The 21,870-nt window shown below is 33.5% G+C and overlaps 1 protein-coding gene across 1 annotated transcript in view; it reads left to right on the forward strand.

Annotated features, from left to right (window-relative positions):
• CPEB2 (cytoplasmic polyadenylation element binding protein 2) overlaps window positions 1-21,870 on the forward strand; it is a 55,583-nt gene that overhangs the window by 9,039 nt on the left and 24,674 nt on the right. Inside the window, exons 3-4 of the mRNA XM_062575345.1 lie at window positions 5,358-5,448; window positions 14,058-14,108. Of these exons, the coding sequence (XP_062431329.1) occupies window positions 5,358-5,448; window positions 14,058-14,108 (142 nt within the window). The remainder of the gene's footprint in view (window positions 1-5,357; window positions 5,449-14,057; window positions 14,109-21,870) is intronic.

Below are 21,870 nucleotides of genomic sequence, written 5' to 3' on the forward strand. Positions count from 1 at the left end.
CAATATGTGTTAATTTTAAAGTATTTAATCTAAACTGCTGTCGTGTTGTTACAATCACTTGCATTCAGAGAATTCTGGATTCTCAAGATACTGATTTTAATGCAGTCTAATAAATGTGTCTTAAAATATTTTAAATGACTAATCTAGCTGATAAACATACCAGCCAATACTGGAAGGAGAGTAAGTTGCTACAGTTAGGTTCTTAATGCCGTATTTAGACACATAAATAGGTGGCCTGTTTTTTCTAGAAGTGTTGAGTGCTTGGCAGCTAATGCTAAATTTGAAGGCATTGAAAGTATCTTGCTGCTAAGTGCTCTTAGTCTTGAGATTTCTTTAGTTGCCCAGACATCGAGTTACAAGCTAGGCTTTACCAGTTCATTTTACTAATACAATACCTGCAACAGAAAAGTGTCATCAGGTTGTCTCATACAGTAGATTAATTATATGGGACTGATTAAATATGATTAAAGCAATGAATTGGCTGAAAGTTTGTGGGGCTTACAACACAAACGTTTTTATAACTCTTTCTGAACTAAGAATTCTCGCCGAACCTTAAAATTTGCTTTGCATATGCTACTTATTTTATTAACATAAGCCAGAATCAGAGTGAAGAAAACTCAATAAAATACTCAGCAGCTGGGCTAATAGAGCAATACTGTATACACTAAGTAGCATTATCTCACCACATGCTACCAAAAGCACGGTTGTTCTCTAAAGTTAAATCTTAAGTGAGAATGTATTCATTTTATCCAGAAGTACATTTATTCTATGGCCTGATGAACATGCATTTAAATACTCAAGACTATATAAATACTCTAAATTTTTGTGTGGAGACTGAAGAATTAAAGAAAGATCTTGAATAACAGCTTCACCTTCAAATGTCTAATTTATTGTTCTTTTAGTTATTTTGTCCAAGCTATTCATACATAGGCTTTCTAGACTTGCCTCATAAGTCAGTACTGCCAAGCCTTTAATCATCTCCATGATGTCTCTGGCTCACTTCCAGCTTATGAATACATATTCTTGAGCTGGAGTACTCCAGTATAGATGGAGTAAGTGCTATTGGGAAGGGTGTTTTCCTTTTCTTTTTTACATACATATATATGCATATATAGCTTGGGAAGTAGACATGCTTTTGCCACAGCACCTGTTCAAAGTCCATTTTAGACTGAATTTACCTAACTTAAATAGCTGATTGTGTCATCTTAAAACATTTTTGCTGTCAGGATTATTTACTTACTTATTTACTAGATATTACTGTTTATAGTTATCACTACTGACAACATATGAATTAACCAAGCAATTTTGTATGTTTCCTTAAGGCTTGATCTTTGCTTTTTTATAGCCCTTAATTGTATTAAGTCATAAATATTAAGTTTCTCATTGACACTAGTTACAGTTTCAGCAAGGTGTATATGATTAAAATATGCATGATTCACTAAAATGAGTGACTTAAGGCTTAGATGCTTGCAAAGATAATGTTTTAGAATATATAATGTACCTATTGTTAAGTTGTTATTGCTAAAACTATTAGTGAATATTGCATTAAGATACTTTTTGTAGGCTATAAAAACTTTGCCTTATTGTTAAATGAGCTCTTGCGTTCTAGTTTTAGAACACATTTCTATTAGGATCATTTTCAAGGGGGGGGGAACAAATTGTTAACATTTTACCTTGGAAAGTAATGAAAAAAAATCATTATGCTTTTAAAAGATTTTGTCAATTCAGCAAGTTCAGAGCTGCAGCAAGTTCTACAGCTGCTTTTCTTGCAGGCAGGAAAAACTATACTCTGAACTGACTATAAGCATTATAACTTGTCCATAAGTCATTTCCATCATCTCTGCTACTCCTAAACTGTTTTATATTTGAATCAAATGATGGTATATTTCTTTGTAATGTCAAGGGACATGTAAAAGAACGTGTGTTAAAGATACTTGCATTTACTGAATTTAATACCGATATTAAAATTCTGATTTACCTCAAGATTTTTTAAAGATTGGTATTTTAAAGCATATGCCTAAAATTAAAAGGTATTTAGCTGCTTAACTATGAGCATCTGTTTCTGAAGGTTTATGGTTAAGGATTATCAAAATTCTACTTATTATTTAGTAGTTTACAACCATATATTTGCTTTATGTATAAGTGACAATACTTTAAGTACAGTGACTCCACTGAAATTCTACAAATAGGCAAACAGGATAGTCTTTGCATAAATTGTGTGGATGTGTTTAGAAATTCTAAATACATTAAGCCAAGAACAATGATTTATCCAACAATCTAGTGCTGAGATTAATTCTTCAGAGGAAGTTGCCCTTCCTCCCATTCAGTCTGTTATTTGGATGTATGGGGGAGTGTGTCTTCCAAATTATACTAAGTGTAATTTGTATGAGATTGTCAAAAAGGCCTTCTAGCACTAGCTGTATCCTATCGCTGAGATACCTGATGCTTCCCCTACATTGTATGTTTGTAAAAATACAGACATAACTACCACTTTTCTGTAAGCTTTCTTACATAGTCTTAACTTGTGCTGACAATTTATAACAAAGTCATATACCCCTGAATCTGTAGAAAGAAAAAAATCTCACTTTCAGCAGTATGTTAGTACAGATGTGCTTCTGACACTGGAGAGAGATAGGCCAAGCAGAATTCAAATACTTACACAGTTAAAAAGAAATTAAAAATTATTAGAAGAACATGTAGTGCTTGTGAGAAGTTGACTCTATCAGGTCTGAGAGAAACTTCAACATTAGGTTGTGATGTTCCACTGTGAAACTGGCCTTCCAAAACAACCACAGTTTTTGTGATTCTAGCAGAGGATTGATGAGCCACAGAGCTCAACTTTGCTTTATGTAGCTCGTTATGTTTTTGATAGTTCAGTGTGAACTGAAGTAGACTTTAAAAGTTTGAAGCACTGATTACCTAGATGTTACTCAAGTTCATGAGTAGATTGTGTAAATTTGGGTGATGGAATAGCAGAATACAATTCCCTTATTTAAATCCTGCTTTGTTTTTGTGTATTCACAACATCCATGCACTGTGCAATATAAAAATGATATATTTTTCACAGCTAGAAACAAAATAATACAGTTCAAGGAAGCAACATTTTTTTTCAACTTTATAGAAATGAACTTTTCCCATCCTCTTCTTTACCCTTAGTAATTCACTTCTCACAGCACAGGATCTTTCTGATCAGGAACACAAAGTTTGCAAAATGGAATGATGTGAGGGTGAAATTATGAGTATTGCATTACATTAGTCAGTGGAGTAGCTTACAAAGAAATTAGAAGTGTGTGTTATATGGTTTACTTTTGGATTTCCCCAGATCTGTGACTAAGTGAGCCAGAATTAGGGATTCTTACAAGCCTCTTCTATTTTTCAGAGCAAAGTTAAGACTACACTAATGAATATTTTCTGTAGAAGAGGTTCATTTGTTACCTCAGTATGTCTGTAGCAATGCTAAAAATATAAATAAGTGCTAACTAAATGAGTCTGTGTAACAAAGATCAGGTGTCACAATGCACAGTAAATTCTAGTTTTCCCAGTTTTTACCAATACTTTGCCCTGTCAGCTGAAGAGGTAGCAAGTATTGCACCTTCAGTTTACTGTGTTGTTTTTTGCAGAGAGATTACTACCCACTAGGTACAGACTTCAGCAGAATTTAAGACTTCATTAAAAGTTATGATGAGATAAATTCTGAATGCTGAGGGACAGAATTGTCTTTCACAATCTGTAGATAACAATACAGCTTTGCCACTGCTCACACCTTTTATAGAAAGCAAATTTGATATAGCAAGCAGGTTCTTCTCATAGGTGCTGTTGAGAAACAAACCTACAAGGGCATGGAAGCTGATTATAATCACTTTAGTTTTGTTCTGTTGCTCCTCAGGACAGCTACGGAACTGAATGCAAAGAACATAGCCCCAAAATAAGTTGCTGTGAACTATGCTAGTGTTGGAGCCTTGTTGTTTGCATGCAAGCTAACACAGCTTCTACAGCACTTGGTCAGGGACATGACAGAAGACAAGAGAAACCTAGGTGTTTTGGGGGTTTTTGGTTTTGTTTACCATTCACATTACTTAAAGGCTTGCAAAAAAAAAAATAAAATAAAACCTACTAAACATAATAGATTATTTGTTCCATAAGGAGCTGTCTCTTACTTACAGAGAGCTATTCTCTTTAGCTGAGTGGGGGGAGATAGCTGAAAAGAGGACTTTTCTGTCTTAATCTCAATGTTGTATCAAGTTGACTAAACTTTCCAAATTGGATTAAATTTTTTTTGTTTCATCATAATTTGTTTTGTAGAGCTGTTCATAAGTCATGGTTTCTGACTCAGAAAACATAGATTTCAGAGTTTGCTTTTCCCTTCCAAAGCTTGAAGAATACCTGCTTGCTGAGGGACATAGTTTGAAATTAATCTGTGTCCTGCAGAAGTGTCATGGAAAATCATGGGGACAGAGTCAGATATTTGCATAGAATTACAAGATTATTTTAAGTGTGGTATAGTCCAACCAGAAAGCATTGCAACTACAGAAGATAAATGAATGTGAGGCAGACTGGTTTTGGTCTCTAAAGGTATTCCAGAAAGACCAAAGAAGTTACAAGTAGTCTTTTTTTCCCCTCTCCGTTCAACATGGACACATCAAAAAATGTGGAAGAAAATGCCTTGGTTGAGAATAAGTTTAAAATACTAATAATTTATTATAGTAACTTTTATTCATACTTGCAAGAACTTGTCATAGGCTGATAATTTATTAGTAAACTTTGTGAGGTTTGGGGTTTTCTATTCTTGCAGTTTAGCTTTAATTTTCCAACTTCTAACCACTCAGTGTTGCCCATGTGTAAGTGAAGTCTTCTTAAGCAAAAGGTTTCAGATTTGTCACCCAGAAAACAGAAAGCCCAATCTCAGCAGGGGTGTCGAAGAGCCTAGGCAAGCTACTTACCCAAGCACTAAGAAAATGGATTGTCCCCTATGGGGCAACCATGCTTCTCTTTCTGCTGTTTTCCACTTTACTGAGTAACTTCTTCAAGAACTGAGGTTGAGGCCCTGCAGGCATTAATCTCCCTCATTAAAAAACCTAATGTTTAGCTCCGCTGTGGATCACTAGAACTGATTTAGGCAGTTTGTTAGACAAATACAGGCCATCAAAGTACACTTACAGTAGGGTTTTTTACAGTGCATTTCTAGTTTTATATTTGGGTGCTATTAAATTCACTGTTGTAAAAGCTTAAGATATCTGAATTTATTATCACTGTCCTTCTCTATAGCGTCTGAGCGTAAAGCCTTTAGAAGGCACTTTTGTCTTCCTATCAAGTTACAGATTTTGTATTCCAATACTAAGGATTTTGTTCTCTTTTAGGATCGAAATAGAATGTATGACAGTCTGAATATGCACTCTTTGGAAAACTCCCTTATTGACATTATGAGAGCAGAGCATGATCCACTTAAAGGTATGTTGTTATACTAAATAAAGAAAAAAAGGGTCACCCATTCTGAATATTTGCATTAACACTGATTGCTAATTTAGAATCTAAGTTCATATTAAAATAGCAAATTAATCATTTTTTTAAACCATATGAAAGTTCATTCTCAATCTGTTTTTTATTGAAAACTTTTGTTTATAGTTGTTTAGAACTTAGCATCTTCATAGGTTTCTCTAGCCCTCCCCTCATTCCCCTGGCCATGGAAAATTCAGTTAGGTTTATCTGAAATCAGCTTCTTTGCTGCAGGAAGTTCTACCCCAGTTTGTGAAGGCACATTGATATGTTGCAGCTAGCCAAAAGGGGTTGGGAGGTGAACCGAACTACTACCAGTGTTAATTAGCCTATTATTTTTTTCATTCTTTGCAGTGGAAGCTGAAAAGAAAGTTAAGATCACTGACAAATTCAATTTTTGTCCTTTAAATATTTTTTCAAAGACCCTGGGGGATATACTTTGTCTTTAATGATAATTCAGAAGTATGCTTGGCTTTAAAATACTGATTCTTTTTTGTGCTTTTTGAAGCTATTTGGCTACATCAGCAAGCATTCAGCTAGTATTTGTGGACTTCAGTTTTGACTCTTGTATTCATTGAGTAGTAACTCACTTGAGTTACATTTTTCCATACTTATTCTCTGATGTATTTTGCCTCTGACCTTGGGAGCAGGGAGCCCAAGACGTTTTATTCGGCTTGATCAAATGCTATTTGATTTGTGGTATTAGTTAGACTAACATAGTGTAACTTTTAAATTATTCAAGACTTCAGGCTTGCTATGCTATTCTTGCTGTGCAGTATGTCTTGAATTTGAATGCATATGAAAATGCAAATAAATTACTTCTTATTTTCATATACTTAATTACCTCCCTCTTTAGAGGTCCCTAGATGTAATATACATTATACATAAGGGCCTCTCTCCTGCTACTGAATACTCTTTGCTAAGGTCTGCTTATGGTGCTCTCAAGATACGTAATCAATTGGAAGACCTCTTGCGTTGAGATAGCACATAATAGGATTGTAAGATTTACAGTGTAAAGCCAAAAGCTTTTTATTTAGTGCTGAAAGTGTCTACAAAACATCACTGAATAGGTAAGAAATTTAATTAGTTAATATTCCACTTCTTTAGAGTGGACATTGAAATTAATGTTTTCTCAGATGTTTTTAAATATCATTTCTAATTTCATAATGCAGAGAGTGAATTCCAGTTTTAACAATCCTATCATTCAAGTCCACTAAAAAATTCAGCTTCTGCCGTTTTGGCATATCTACAAAGCATCACTAAGTAAAACAAAAAGGTTGAAACTTCTGAACGGTTAACCCAGTGGTAACTGTTACGGACTAAAAGCATGGTATGTCATCAGAGAAAAGGTAAGTAGTTAGATTATCCCTGTTCGAAAGCCCTGCTGCTTCATTTTAATACATTCAGGTGGTAATTCATCGTCCCCCCCCCCCCCCCCAGTTATCTGAACCAAAATCTATCATCAGCAAGGAAATTAAAAAGTAAATCTGCTGTTAGGCACAAAATTAGAGAATTCATATCTTCTATTGTGATACACAATCATGAGCTCCTCTGACACACAAAAACCAATCAGTTCTTCCAGTTTTCCTGTGCAGACTAATCTGGCAAATACTTCAGGAAGTTGTTGCTTTGTTCCCCATCCATCTCACCGTTTTCATTTTGCTTTTATAATACACGAGAGTTTTCAGAAGCACAGAGAACACAAAAAAGACACTATTTTTATTTATATCATCATTCATTATGATAGATGAAAAATATTTTTCCGCCAAAGAGTTTTCAGTGTGCATAAGACAAGATGAAGTTTAAGTTTTTAAAATTAATTGTTTCCATATATATGAACTTATGAAAACTCACTGAAGGTTCTATAATTATTAGTGTGTGTTCTGGTCTGCATTTCAGATTTTTTTTTAAAACAGTGTCACCATCATACACTTGGAATGAAAATTCTGTAAGTTTTATGTTTGATGAACTAAAACAGATGGAAGCCGTAGATAGTGATGAGTTTAAAGGATTTTTTTTTTGGGGGGGGTTAGTTGGCTGCGAGAGAACTATGCACACACCATCTGAATTTAAATAGAATAATTGAGTACTGTTATTTAAATAGGTTGGTAAGGTACCATTTCTCTTTAGAAGATACAATTTCAACTGAAATGGCTACATTATTAAAAGTGAGGTGAGAGAAATATTCCTTAGTGATTTTTACTTACTGAAAATGGGAAGGGGAGAATACATCCTAGAATAGCTTTTTAGTTCCTCCCTATCTCTTTTCTGTTCAGTCATAATTAGCTGACACTTCTGTCATTTCTGTAACTTTCTAGCGACTTTAACAGCTCCCTCCCCCCCCCCCCCCAAATGATCTAACACAAATTTTATCTAATCCCCGTGGCTTTTTCTTTTCAACACAGCAAATCTGGCGTTTACTTAGAAAACCATCATATTTGCTTGTGGAAAGTGCAGGCTTAACAATTTTATTGATTGTTGTTTATTATTTTTATTATTGGATAACATTCTTTATTGTAACTAAAAATATTCTTTAGTTACTTAAAAACTTGTCATAAGAATATTTTTGTAAATGTAAGCACACTAAAACAATGCATCTTTTATCTAACCACAGCAGTAAAATGAAAGTCTCTGGAATGTTAAGCACGTGTTTCAGATTTAGCTGCTTGTAATATCTGGAGTATGACTAAGCATCTTGTCTCAGGTTCTGCACAATGCAGAACAGACACTGTATGTGCTAGTTCAGAGCTTTAGGTTTTAGATTTGAAAATCCATTTTAAAAGGAAGTGAAACTTAACTGCTTTTCCTTTCATGAACTTGAAAAACCTATGTCAAATATGATTCACTGTAAGTTAAATTTAGTGCCTGCCAAAAAGTTGTTTATAGATGGCACAGTGTTTTGGCTTTACTTAAAAAAAGTTAAGTCAGCATTACAGACACGATCAAAAGAAAAAAGTTATTTTAGCTTTTAGTAAAAATAAAATTAGGGGTTTTTTTTGGAACTGGATGCGTGAATTTGGTGGTTGTTTTGGTAGATATAGCAATCATGTTAAAATGATTTTTTTCCATGCCTTTTTCTCAAAATGCATTTTATAAGATTAAATAACCCTTTACAATTAAGAGAATATGAACTGAATTTAGTACATAAATTAGTTCATTTTCACTCTACTGTTCATAAATATCCTTTTCTTAGCCCTTAAAACCTTGAGATAAACGTTGCAATATTGAATGAAAGTGAATCTCTAGACATTGCTGGTAAAACTCCCTTTCTAGACATAACATTTCTGTGCAATTTATTTTTTACCTTCTCTTCCCTCCACTACCAATGTCATTTGAAATTAACATATAGAAAATTAAATTCTAGGTATTTCAGAAACAAACAAGCCAATATACACGGACTAGAACAGATTATAAAAAAAGTACAAAAGGAATGGTTATATTCTTCATGAAATATGTGTTAGAATTGAGAAGCAGATGATTTATTGGGATTTATTATCTAGAGCTGATTTGAATGTGTTTCTTGCCAGGCACAAATATTGATACTGTGCTCGATTTTCAGTTGCTTTCTATTTCCTAATCAACTCTCTTACAGCTCTGCAAGCTAGATGTAAAACAGTACTGAACTTGAATTAGGGATAACCGCATTGGTAGGAACAACAAGGAGCAATATTAAGATTTTCTTTATAAGAAAACAGAATTGTATTTTCCTTATGCTTTTCTGCCATTTGAGGAAAATGAATAGATTTTTCCAAAAACCAAAAATTGTCCTTTTTTTGGAAATATAGTAACAAAAAATAACAAAAGCAGAACACTAAAATTTGGTTTACTTGTGGGGAAAAATAACTTGGTAGTTTTTAGAAGCCTTTGTATTTTTAGAAGCCTTTGTCTTGCTCTTTCTTGTTTTTATTTTTTTTTTTTTTTTTGATTGCTTTCATTAAGTTTTTCAGGTGTTACACATCTTGCTTTTAAAAGTGACTTCCTGGAGCATGCTCAGAAAAGGCAGTGGTGACTCAGCAACATAAAAACATTTCTTTGGCTGTAGTCATTTGTGCTTTAGAAGAAATTTTTATATTTTCTTTGTTGTGAAGTACTAAGATTATATATAGTTTCTTCCTAGAGTAACTCAGATTGTGCTCAGAAGAGTTTCTGAGGCTGAACAAAAATGGTGGAGAGGGGGAACCTTACCTTTTTGTCACATTAAAGGTTGTTAAACTATATGTAGACATGGATTTCTGTAAGTTTCTTTTATAGAAAGTTAAAGGGAAAAAACATTTGAGACATTAAAAAAGATGTGGGGCCAAACAATGGAATATCAAACCTGTGAAACTGTGAGTCAGCAACATTTAAAGCAGTCTTGGATACTTAATCCTAAATGTTTGAATATTGGAATTCCTACAATAGTTTAGTTAAATAGGAGTAGACACTATGCATTTCCAAATTGCAGATTCAAATTTACCTGAAAATGAAAGATGAATAAGCATAATTAAATCTGGATACTCAAAAGAAGCTTACAAAAATTTAAGTACTCAGAGTCCATGTTAGCGACATGAAATTACAGATATATAACTTAGTTACTCATTCCTATTGTTTTGAATTAGCAGAACTCTTTAACTGGTTTTAGTAGATAAATAGCCCCGCAGAAATTGGTGTGCAAGCACGTGTGTCTGTGTGTGTGTGTGTGTATGTCTGTACATAAGAATATATTGTGAGAAGTGCGTAACAACAGTTTCTGTTAATATTAATCAGATTTAGACATGGAAGAGGGGACTAAATAGAATTTTTAACTGCATTAGAAACCATCAAACATACCTGCTGCTCAATAGCAATATTATTTTGAATCTAGCTGTGATACATGAGAATTATTCAGTAGTAGTAATGTGCTGATACAGCTAGACTCAGGATTGCACAGAAAAATATTCTATACTGCAATACTTCCTGATACAATATGATAATATTTGGCATTGTATTTGTTCCAAATAACAGTATGATATTAATTTTGGATGTTTTAAAGCTAAATTCTATAGACGGCCAATTGATATATATATATATATATATATATAGATAGATAGATATAGATAGATAAAGTGATTACATTTTATTTCCTAGGAATTGAATACATCCATTATTTCTGTTTTAGGTATTTTGTAGCTTATTTATAGGTGGTTTTAAAACTAGTAAAGCGTCATTATAGGTTACTAAAATTATTTTTTAGGCAATTTGAGACTCCTGGAATCACTAGAATAAACATTGAACATTGAATTACTTCTACTATTCTAGATGATTGACAGTGAAGTAGGATGGGATTTATGGAGTGGGCTGTTCTTAAAATGCATTTTTAAAGGCACTGAACACCATGCAATGAAAATAGCTGAACAGAAACAAATACAAGCTGAGTGAATTGTTCTAAGATGATGAACCCATTTTATATGCTCATATTTACATCCTGCTTAGGTTTGTATAAATCCATTAATGAGAATAATCTGCTCAAAAATAGAGAATAATGTGAGCTGTATATAAAACTGATCTTGCACCTCATTCATTGCATGAAGTGTTCTCGGCTGGGGTTCCTAGAAACACAGCATTGTGCCTCAACAGATTAATCTGAGGGGTAAGAATTTAAGTCAACAGTATCAAATAGCAGTAATTATATTTTGAAAAAGTAAGCAAAAACCACCTATGTTAAAAATGTTTAAAGAATATGAAGTCCTAGTAGAAGACAAGGTAGTCAATACAACTTTTTTTTATGTAGTAGTATGATCTGTTCATTGAAATAACCATTTGAATAAAACCAGAAAGAAGCATCAATACAGCCACCCATGTATTGAATACTCTGTTACTCACTTTGCTTTTCTGTGCCTTGGAATACAATATCTGCAGTATCAAATCTGTCTTCATAACACAGCAAGATTAGGTGTATTTGTGTGATTAATAGGTTAGGTTCATGAGAGGTGGCCTCAGTCAAAGAGAGTGCTCCTTCGCATTCTCCCCACTGCTCTGAGAAGTGCTTTGTTTCAGCTTTATTCCCTTCGACATTTTACGTTTCAGGTGCAGCTTATGCATGAAGCTAGAGAAAAAAGTCAGAAGAATGTAAAAACAGAGTTGCAAACCCAGAGTGTACTAGCTTCTGAAACAGTCTTCCTCTCTAGATGTTGACAGATAGGCTTTAAATTTTACCTTTTTTCCAGTAACAATTAGAATATATATATTTTTGTCTCCCTTGCTAAATGACAAAAGAAGAAAAAAAATATACAGCCTGGGAAGGAGACTTTCAGCACCAGCTTAGGGAGCCTTAAGATCAGATAATCATTTCTCACAGTTGCTATAATTATTTATTCTAGATACAGTGTTCTGTTTTGCAAAAAACAGCTCATGCTGTTACAAGCATTTCTGTAGCACTCTGTGTATTCAGAACACAATGGCGACAGTAAATAATCTTGTAAGATCCTTTTGTTAGGCAAATGAGAACTACTTTTTACAGGTCTAAAGAACAGAAAAAGAAGAAACTTAAAGTGATTTGCTAAAGGTCATGTTGATTGAATCAGTGGCAGCTCCAAGGCTGAAATTCAAGGATGACTTGTTCCTGATTCTTTCCTTACTCTGCCAGCATGCTCTGCTAGAAGGGCAGAATACTTAGAGTATCCAGAGGCATTATGTGCAGCCATAAATGCTCAGCATGACAAAAATTGAATTGTCTGTTAAAACTGGACATCCTGAAGATAAGGAACATGAAGATAGAGGTGCCTTCAAGCATTTTTGTTTAATGTTTTGCCTAAGCCTAATTAAAAATACTGACAAATTTGGGAATACGATAGTTCTTTGGAGTGGCATTCTTCTGCCCGTTTTCCAAAGGCTGTCCTTTTCCTTCACTACTTTCTCCACGCTTTAAAATTCTGAAGGAAGTAGGCAGAGTTCCTACTTAATCTTCATCCATTCTTAAAATAATAGTGTCTGTGGGAAGAGAAATAGTATGTGGTTGTAGAAGAATCTTTTTGTCATAGTGCCTATTTTTGTCATAATATCAAAATGCCAGAATAAAATTTCCTAAATGATCTTAATCCTGCTATTTCAAGGTTTTGACTGCAAGGATTCATCATATTAGCTATTTTTTCTGTAGTTTCTTGGTGGAGAATTTGCATTCATTTCACTTAAAGGAGAACAGCAGAACTAAACCCTATTCCAGATCTTCAGCAAAAATATTTCTTTATTTATCCCCAGAGGTGTCATTTACCCATAGTACTGTTCTTCAGGGAAATTTCCAGTCCTGCTGCTAACCACACAAGTTTTCCAAAACTTACAGAAAAAAAGAAAAAGAAAAAAGTATACAATGGGAAATGTTAAAACAACCTTAATACATGGATTGCTGCTTTCATGTTTTTTCTCCCCCCCCCCCCACCCCATGTTTCTTTTCAGAAAGAGCTGGCCTTTTCTAGAGTATACCTATATACAATGTCTTATTAATATTTAAGTAAGTTACTTGCATCTGCAAGCCATCTGCATACAAATTCCTATTTAAATCCATGTGAGTTCTAAGGACTCATAACTTCTTGGCTAGATTCTTCATTGTGTCTCAGCAAGCATCTAGTTTCCTCCAAAAGATCAAATGTTTAAGTTACAGTATTTTTTTAAAAAAAATATATAAGGATTATAAGCAAGCAAGCAAGTTTTAATGGCAGGATATATGGAAATGTCGGGGTTTTGCACTTCTTCCAAACACAGCAGCTATTGTAAATTTCTGTCTAGGTCAGTGTGCAGTACTGGTATGGTTTCAGCTTCCTGTAAACAGAAAATTCTCCTTTGCTAAAAAGGAATTTATAGTGAAACTACTTCAGCTATGTGTTTTAAACTGAGCATTTAACTATTAAAAGTAATATATGCCACCAATTTAGTAAATGCAGTACTTTAATGCCAGGATATGAGGTTTCATGAACTTTTTATTCACTAAGTCTTTGAGAAAGTGTAATCTACCATGTTATTTTTTTAAAGTCTATAGATAAACTAATACTCTAATTTTGCCAGACTTACTGAAAATATTACTTACAGTGGGCATGTGTGATTCACCAAGATACAATCATAATTTGGTTATATTTTTTATACATTTATATTAATTCCTATTAATGTGATTCTTGTTACATTGATTCCATAGATAAACACCAAACTGTAGAAATTATCCTCTGTTAAGCAATGTGCATAGTACAGTTATTCACAGTCACTATGAAAGAGAAGACTAAAGCAGTCAGCACTATTTCTGGGTGTCATGAAACAAAAAGTGGCTTTATCCTATTGGAGCTGATCCCAAAGCACGTTGCAGATCTTATGACCAGAGAATTAAGGTTAAGAAGTCTGTTCCTGTCAGCTTTAACTTGGGTCAAGGGTATTGTTGGTTAATATGCTTGGAGTTAAATATTAGCTCTTTATTTCCCTTAGGCAAACTGGAAATACAGTATATGTTTGAATTCTAAGCTGTATTTTTTTTTCATTTCACTTTTTTTCATTATTATTCTAACATAATAGCTAAAACCTCTGCATTCGTGTTTTCTTTTTTTTTCTTCTTTTTTTCTTTTAAGGTCGCTTGAGTTACCCACATCCAGGGACTGACAATCTTCTGATGTTAAATGGTGAGTGCTAATCTTATAACAGTTTCTAATTATCTCTAGCTTAGCTTAGCTCTGAAACGCTGGTATAAAATTATACTATTATGTTCAGTTATTGAATTACTTGCTTCTAGTCTTCAACAGTGATGGGACTGTTGCCATTTTTCAAAGTTGAATAGTAGAGCTAATCTTGCAACAGCCTTTCATTATATCTAGCTTATTTGAAATCTGAAATACACATAGAGACGTGCTATCCTTTTCTGTTCTCAAGCAGACTAATTATTGTATACTCTAAACAACAGCTAAAAACCAATTATGCTGAAACAGGAATTAGAAAAATAAGGATAGAATTGTATATTTTTCTATATTGTGTTTATATGTGATGAATTATACATTTTTCTATTGCATTTATATGAAATAACATTCTGGTTTTGTGGGATTTTTGGAACTGGCTTCATCAAATATGCTTTTAACTCCAAAATATGTTGAAGTTAGAGTTCATGTTCACGTTCCTCTCCCAGTAGGTCAAACTTCATGAACATCTGCTACTCAGTGAAGGCATGAACTTTAGCCTTTGTTCAAGGCTAAAGAAGGAAGCAGAGCTTGGTAATCCATCTAAGTCAATAATAAATCAGGGATTTTGTACACAAATGTTTTTTACATTGGAAAAAATTAGAGCTGTAATTCCACAGCTTCACTAGATTTTAAGTAGTAGAAACTGCTGTGTACAAAGGAAGGACATTTTTGTCACTGACTTATAATCAGTGGAGAATGATGAATCTAAAGACACAATCATAAAAAACACAAGCAGAATATTTTTTTTAGGTGTTTTTTTTAAGTTGGTTCTGTGGAGCCCTTTTTTATACTTGCCCTTCCCTTCTACACAGTCTACACTTGTGCAAATCAGTATAAAATGTTTAAAAAAAATATTCTGATCTCCCTTGTGTAATACTGAATATATGCTTAAAATTTTAGGGGAATTCAACTTACTTTATAAACCATGAAAACTAAGTATTGTACAGTAGACACCTTTGAATAATCAGGTCTTTTGGTGCTGGATAGTTCTTAGAATGAAGTATTTTGGAAAGCAAAAGTAGCTACTTACTATTAAAATAAAATTTGTGTTTAGCCTACACAGCCCATATTGCTAATTCCTGGTTGGGAATCACATTGCATGTGGATGTGCTTGATGCTGTGAAACAGAACAGCTAACTTTCTGTATTAAACTGCAACAATAAGATATACAACTACAGAGTTAGAAAATGTACAGTGGGTAACAGTGAGTAATTCCAGACTGGCACTTAAAACATACTTTTCTTAGCTATAAGAGCAGACATCCTTTTGATACTAGGACCCTGTTTTGCAAGCTGGCTTGTTCAGGTGATATCTGTGCCATGTGGTTATCTATTGATTTATACTGAAGTGTTACATGGGAGGATAGTTTATAAGTAATTGTCAAATACTCCATTGTGTGAGGAATTAATATTTTTTAATGCTCAGGATGCTGAGCTTCTCTTTTTATTGTATTGTATAATAAAAGAGCAAGTGGACATTGTTAATGCTATGGAATATCTTTTTTTTTAAAAAAAAAGTCTTTGCTATTATCAGTGACCTTTATTAAATGTATCTCTGTATTACCTATCTATTCTGAAAATTTTTCCACAGAGATCGCATATACACTGGAGAGTATCTTGTTTTGTTACCAATCCTGGTGTAGTTCTCACTGTTTTTTGGAAGTTAGCACTTAGTATAACCGCTGTTCTTAAAAGGTGCAATATGATTTGTGGCCTTCACTAGGTGAGATAAAAAAACAGCTTGAGTATCTAGAAGATAAGGTCTGAATTACCTGATTTTGTGTGTGTGTGTGTGTGTGTGACCTGTAGCATTTAATTCAGAGTCTTGTTTCAGTCACCTAAATGCCCTAAAATGTATCTGGGAACACTGAGGCACCTCATACTGCAGTCCAGTGCAGTCAGATGTGCTGGCTGTAGCCACCTGAAGCTGGAGTGTCCAAACTGCAGCTTCTTAACAGCTAGTAAATAGAAAATGCGAAGGCACAGCTTCTGAGAGCATTCAGCTGCTCAGATTCTCCATCACAACCTTTCTTTCTTGGTGAGATTTGAGTGGCTTTCTCATATGTTATAATGAGAATTATATATATTGTTGACAGTTTTAGACTTGTTTGCTTCTCTGCTTAGGAGATTCAAGCTCCTATTTCACAACATCCCTTTTAAAAGTGTCTTAAAGGGGAGAGTACAGAAGAGAAGAACAGGTAATCCAGAGAGACTCAAATCTGAGCCTTACATTCTCAGCTGAGTAGCAGCAGTCCTTTGGGAAGAAAAGCAGAGCATTTTTAAGGAGCCACATCTTGTCTTTGTGTGCTTTAATACTTAACGTTAGACCGTATGTAGGTGAACTTGTATTTTTGAATCCCAGAAAAGTTCAGGCATGTGGTAGCCTGGAATTCTTCAGCGTTTTTATGACTAAGCACTTCTAGGTAAAACTTAGTTCTCTTTTTAAATGATAGCTCTTTCTCAGCCCATTTAGATTCTGCTTATTTAGCTGTATCTAATATTAATATTTACAATTTTCATTATTTAAATAAATGAACAAAAGGAAAACTGATTCATCTGTTTTAAAGCTCAGCCTGAAATAAAGCAATGGATTTTTAGTGACTTATCACCTAACAGTCAAGAAAAGCTATTTTGAAATGGATTTACCTGAGTAAGTCTTTTAACTGTGAACTCCATTTCTCTTTCCATAGCAAGTAATAATGCAAAAGTCCAACATGATGGGTTTTAGGGAGTGTTTTTTTCCTCTGTATAGTTCTATTGCATTTTTAAAGGGCTTTTGAAATTTAATAGTAGCATAATTCATTTAATCAGTGCAGTAAGGAAGTTTCAGTCTTTCTATAACTTAAACATATTAAAGCTGCTTGTGCCTCTAAAAAGATGATCTACTTCAAACAGAAGTTGCTGAGCTTCCTCATACAGGAATTGTGGAATGAGATCTTGTAGCCTGTTATTCAGGCCGAACTAGAATAGTCTTAATGATCTCTTTAGTCTTAAAATATATAAATGTAACTTATAAGGGAATCTTAATAGAATTTAAGCACCCAAGCTGAATAGAATGCTATGAGAATCAGGCACTTATTGTTAGCCTAAGCTCTTGTGAAATTTCAGCCATAACTGTATATAGTTTTCTTTAAATTATAAATATTAAAGAAAAAGCTCTGCTACTTAACTCTTAATGGTCTGATCATTTAAATCAGGAACAGTAGGGACCAAGAGTTCCTTATCTTACTTTCTATCATAAATTTCATCATTTTTGAATATAACAAATTTATCTGCAAGGTTTCTTTTTTTGTTAATATAATATGAATATTTTGAATTCACCTCAGTAATTCAACTGAGGTATTGAAACATGCATATTTGATCTGTAGTATGTATTTGAAATATATGCCTGAATAAAATAGAAATCATATATTATCTACATGATAGCAGTGTTTCCAGTAATTTTGGAAAGTCCCAAGGTTATTGGACGTGAAATCAAGATGATACTTGCATGTGTTACCTAACTTTTGTTTTCTAAAATCTGTTGCATTTTATACTCTGAAATCTTTCAAAGGTTTTGATTTATTAAGATACTCAGCTTTACAAAGCAAAGGATTCAAAAATTATGTCTGTACAGCTTATTCTTTGAAGGAACTTGGGAAGGAAGAATTACTATTTCTCCTTTTTTGTTAGTGTAATGCCCAGTAAGTTAAGTATACCTGCAATGTCTGGCTATTCAAAACAGCTGAAAGAAATAATCTTTTTTCTCTCCTGCAATTATTTCTTTATCTAAACATATATACATTAGTTGTGTGAAAGTATATATTAAATATACATAAATATAAATGGAAATAAGTGAGTGTATATAAGCATGTGTGCTCTGAAACATGTAATTCCATATGTGCATGTGATTTTAATAAATATAAAAGAATATTTCTGATTAAATGTAGTACCTTCAGAAAGGACATCTCATTGCTCATGTTGTACATACTAAAAGTTGACTGATTTAGGGAGTCTGCTTTTCAAGCAGTATCTGGCCTTTATATATAATAAGGAAAAATTAAAATACTGCAGTTGCAGGAAGCTGGAAAGGGTATGTTTACTTTAACATCGTATTTTTACTGATTTGGGAAGCAGTCTGATTTATAGCCTGTAACCTGCAAGACATGCTATTTGTACTTCCTGTTGCTCAAACATCTCGTCTGTATTATAGCTGTGATTTTAAAGACTGAGTAAAACTAACCAAAAATAGCAAGTTTTGTTAAAACATACAATCTGATGTTGTTAATGGTCACACTTATTGCAGTAGTGACTACAGATGGCCTAAGAATGGGATGAAATTTTTCTAGATGCAGATTAGCAGAAAGTCCCTGCACAAATCAGTTTGCAATGTAAAGGGATAAGACAGATACATAGCAAGAGATAGAGATTTACCATACAAGTAAAGTGAATAATGTGACAACAGTAAATATGATTATTTTCCCATTTATCTGGTTTCATTCTTTTTCTTAAGCAAAGACCTCCTCAAAAAAACACTAACTTTGGTACATCATTGTAATTTCAATATACTTGAATGAAATGCTGCAGCAGATGCTCTTTTATTTGAATTACTCTAGGGTTTTTTAGCATTTTAATAATGCTTTTGTGTTTCTTCATAAAACTTGTGTTATTTATTTAAAAATGTACGAAAAACAGTGCAAGTGTTCTATAACATAGTATCTCTTACACGTATCAGGTTGCCTTAACTACGAAAATTTGAGAAAATATCTCAACTGGTTCAGTTGGCAGAAAGAAGCAGAACTGGAGGAAGAAAAGAAAAATTACTAAGCCATTCACCACACGAGGCTTATTAATATGCATTTGTGCATTATTCTTTGAGAGAGAACACGCCAATGCAATTGCTATGGATGTGATGCACTTGAATTTTTTCTGATTATTCTAGTTTTTCTTGTGAAATTAAAGAAATAAGAGTTAACCAAGGGCTTAGCGACACTACTACTAATGCTACATGGGAGTCAGTTTGGCCGAGAGTCAGAAAAGATTCTTACTTGCTGCACTACTGGCATAGCAGTGCATATCTTTTAACCATCTGACCCTTCAGAGGAAAACACAGTTTGATATTAGGCATTAGTGTCCCTATGCGATAGCAACTAATGAGGGGATTAATCACCTCCTTGGTAAAAGCATGCATTATGTTTTGTGGATTCTGTTTTGTTGTTGGAAGTCTGAATTTAGGTGTTTCCCCTTGGTTGCATACCTAAGTCCTTCTTTGAAACTGGGCTTTTCTGTTTTAGCTTACTAGTAGAAGGTTGAAGGTCCTGAAAAACTTCAAGCAACAGATCGTTCTAATAGTAATTCTTTCAGAGGAAAGAAAGTGAATTTAAAATCATGTTCAATGCAAGACGTATAGGAATGCAGTGAGAGTTGTGTAATGGCTACATTAAATACAAGGATAGGTTTTCAGAATTCCATAAGCAATCCACTAAATTCCTATACAATAGGAATAGGAATAAAAGAAATGCTATACTAAACAAACATTTTGAAAAATGTCTAAGCAAATGGGAAGTGCTAGAATATAAATATTTAATAATATGAAAATAGGACAGTGAATGATATTGGCAAGTTACTGAGTTTATGAGGCTGCACGTAAATCTATGACCCAGAAAAAAGCTGCATTTTAGGAGAAATGCACGCATGCAGTCCCAGTAAAATCAAAACAGACATGCAGGGACAGAAGCATCTTTGTTAATGAATGTTGCTATAATATTATGTTTTCAGTAACATCTTCTGTTTGAAATTAACTGTAATGCTGTAATGATTAAAGTAGTTTTCTCTGATACAAAGTTTGAGGAAAAGGAATTAAAAATATTTTTTGGAAACATACCAAAAATTACATACAGCTTAATACTTTTGTGTTAGTAATTTGTCTATTTTTAGTTTACAAGTCTTCAGACAGAGGAGCAATCAGTCATTTGTAAGCCCGATCTCTTTAAAAATCTTGCAACACTCAAAAGTTCAGAAAATCTTGGATTTACTTGCAGTCTGTCAGAAATTGTTGCTTTGCCTTTGTGCAGTGTTTTTGATACAATGGTGTTTCTTGTGACTTGTGACCTGATTTTGTTTGCTGCTACAAGGAGTCTTTTGTTTCAAACAAAACCTTGCGGTTAATTTTCTGCTAGCTCTTTTCATGAAAAAGGAAGGTCACAGCTTATAGCATTTGTATTGTCACTGCAAAGGACTGTACAAACTGTTCCATGGACCAGGATGTTTCTCTGATTAATTTAACGCTTGCTACATGCTTTTTAAAGTAATATTTTACTTTTTACAGTTTCAGTACCCTGTGTGTTATGTAGATACCATACAAGATTTTAAACACATTTGTGAAGTTAAGTTACAAAGTTATTTAATTCACACTTCCATAATTAACATGAAATTAAAATCTAGTATAAGGGCACATTGAATAATTACTATATAATTTTTAAATGTATGCAGTATTGCTGTTTCTAAAGTATATTACAGCTAGAGCTATCATCAAATTAGTATAGTATTTAAGTAAGACTTCAATTTAATGCAGTCCCCACTGTATTTATCAGTGGCAAGTACTGATGAAGATTTTTACTTATCAGTTACCCACATAGCTTTTTGTATCATAAGCATTTTAATATGTGGGCATAATACAGTTGTTTGACATTTTACAATTTGTCCTTTGTTTACATGCAGCGAGGAGTTATGGGCGAAGACGAGGTAATTCACTTCTGTTTGTTACAGTACAATTAATTCTGATGGGGCTGTTATTGATCATTATGATTAATTACTCCAGTTTGTTGATTATAAACTCTCATCTGCATGTTTCCTTAGTTTGGGGATCTGAAGGGTGGAGGAAGGAGGGGTGGGATCTGGTTTTCTTTTAGTCATTGATCTCTTTACAGTAAGTTTGTATTACAAATCCATTAATCAGTGAGAACACTGTAGCACTAATCATAATTTAGTTAATGCTAATAGCTGCTGTTTGCAGATTTATCCATGTTAAAAGTATACAGTTTACTAGTTGTTCTTTTTTTAAAAAAAAGAACATCTTTTCCTTTTCTGTGTGTGGTAGTGTACAGCTAAAAACCTTTCACAAACTTGGTCAGAAATTTAATAAAAGCTCTTCGAAAGAGTAAATGAGTAAACAGAGTTTCATAGTATAAACCAATATATTAGCTTATACTATGGCTTATTGACCTTGGAGCTATACTGGTTTAACAATGTGAGACCATGATCTATGGTTATTATATAGGCTTTGTGAAGTATGCAGGAAAAAAGGTCAAGATCTTCTGATAACTTCAGATACTAACATATGCTTAAATTCATGTCTACGTCTTTCTTGATCTCTGCATTGGTTCATAAATAACTGCTTGATAACAATAGTTTAGAGAGGAATGATGATCTAGATCATGGTCTAAATGTGTAATAATATGATTGTGTTTTAACCTGGCAGAATCCTGGCAGATTCTGCCTAAATCATTATGCTAAATCCTGAAAAATACTTAGTGAAAATAATAATAAATGTGTTTTCCTTGATTATATAATACTCTAATTTGGTGTTTGGTAGCCTGTTTTGTGAGCAAGAATAAGAACCATTTCATTCAAATCATTGCTTTCTTGTTTCTATGTATTACTGTGTTTGCAAATTTCTCTGTTTTATTTGTGTATTAAAAAAAAGTGCTTATAAAAATCTTGCCTTTTACTTC

Source organism: Rhea pennata, chromosome 4 (assembly GCF_028389875.1).
Source record: "Rhea pennata isolate bPtePen1 chromosome 4, bPtePen1.pri, whole genome shotgun sequence".
In the NCBI taxonomy this organism is placed as follows: Eukaryota; Metazoa; Chordata; class Aves; order Rheiformes; family Rheidae; genus Rhea; species Rhea pennata.